The following is a 749-nucleotide window of genomic DNA, read 5'->3' as shown; positions in this document are numbered from 1 at the left end:
GATCATTATTTCTGGATGAGGCCGAGATTTTTTTTATTTCCCCTCATATACAAAATGTATGATAATCAAGCAACGTACATGTAACGTTACGGAGAAAATACAATTTCCTGTCGGATCACAGATCAACGATTTCATTGTTGGCATCAATCATGCTGAATACAAGAATAAAAGACTTCTTGGTCCTTTTTCGCCTCATGTCTTGTTACAAGCAAGGTTAATGATTTTGAACATGTAGACGTTTTCTTTTCTTTTATTTTCTTGGTTGGTTTTGTGTGGCGAAGCACGTTGAGGTCACTGACTTCGGCGATCCGTACGAGGGACTTGATTGACCAATCAGAATGGTCCTCGGCGTAACAAGTAACGTCCCAAGAAGACCAGCTGGGCGGCGTAAAACTGTAGCGGCCATTGTTTACTCTCGTAACCAATGGCAACCTAAGGTTTGACTCTTGCCACGCACCTGCACCTGCAAACTTTTTCCTAGTTTGTGACAATTTTACGGGCGTGCCCTTTGCGTGATTAGCGCGTGACAGAGGCGTGCCTTGCCGCATCTGTTAAAATGGGTGGTTAGCCCATGATTGAGGTCTGTCTCATTTCATCAACATGGCGGACGGGACGGGGCTGTGGTTTTTTTCAACATCAGACGACAGAGTCGTCACGTATACAGACAGAAACAGCAAGTTGTTACCTGTCAAAAGGGTTCGCCCGGGGACAGTAAGTGAAACAGTGCATATTCAGGTTAGGATGTCTTC

General features: G+C 44.6%; 1 protein-coding gene across 1 annotated transcript in view; it reads left to right on the top strand.

Moving 5' to 3' along the window:
• Positions 1 to 103: 103 nt before the first annotated feature.
• Positions 104 to 749, top strand: part of LOC118423591 (E3 ubiquitin-protein ligase BRE1A-like) — an 11,344-nt gene continuing 10,698 nt past the window's right edge. The window contains exon 1 of the mRNA XM_035831805.1: positions 104 to 735. Coding sequence (XP_035687698.1) covers positions 601 to 735 — 135 coding nt within the window. The 5' untranslated portion in view covers positions 104 to 600. The remainder of the gene's footprint in view (positions 736 to 749) is intronic.

The sequence above is a fragment of the Branchiostoma floridae genome, chromosome 9 (genome assembly GCF_000003815.2).
Source record: "Branchiostoma floridae strain S238N-H82 chromosome 9, Bfl_VNyyK, whole genome shotgun sequence".
Classification (NCBI taxonomy): domain Eukaryota; kingdom Metazoa; phylum Chordata; class Leptocardii; order Amphioxiformes; family Branchiostomatidae; genus Branchiostoma; species Branchiostoma floridae.
This window is presented reverse-complemented; position numbering and strand designations above follow the sequence as displayed.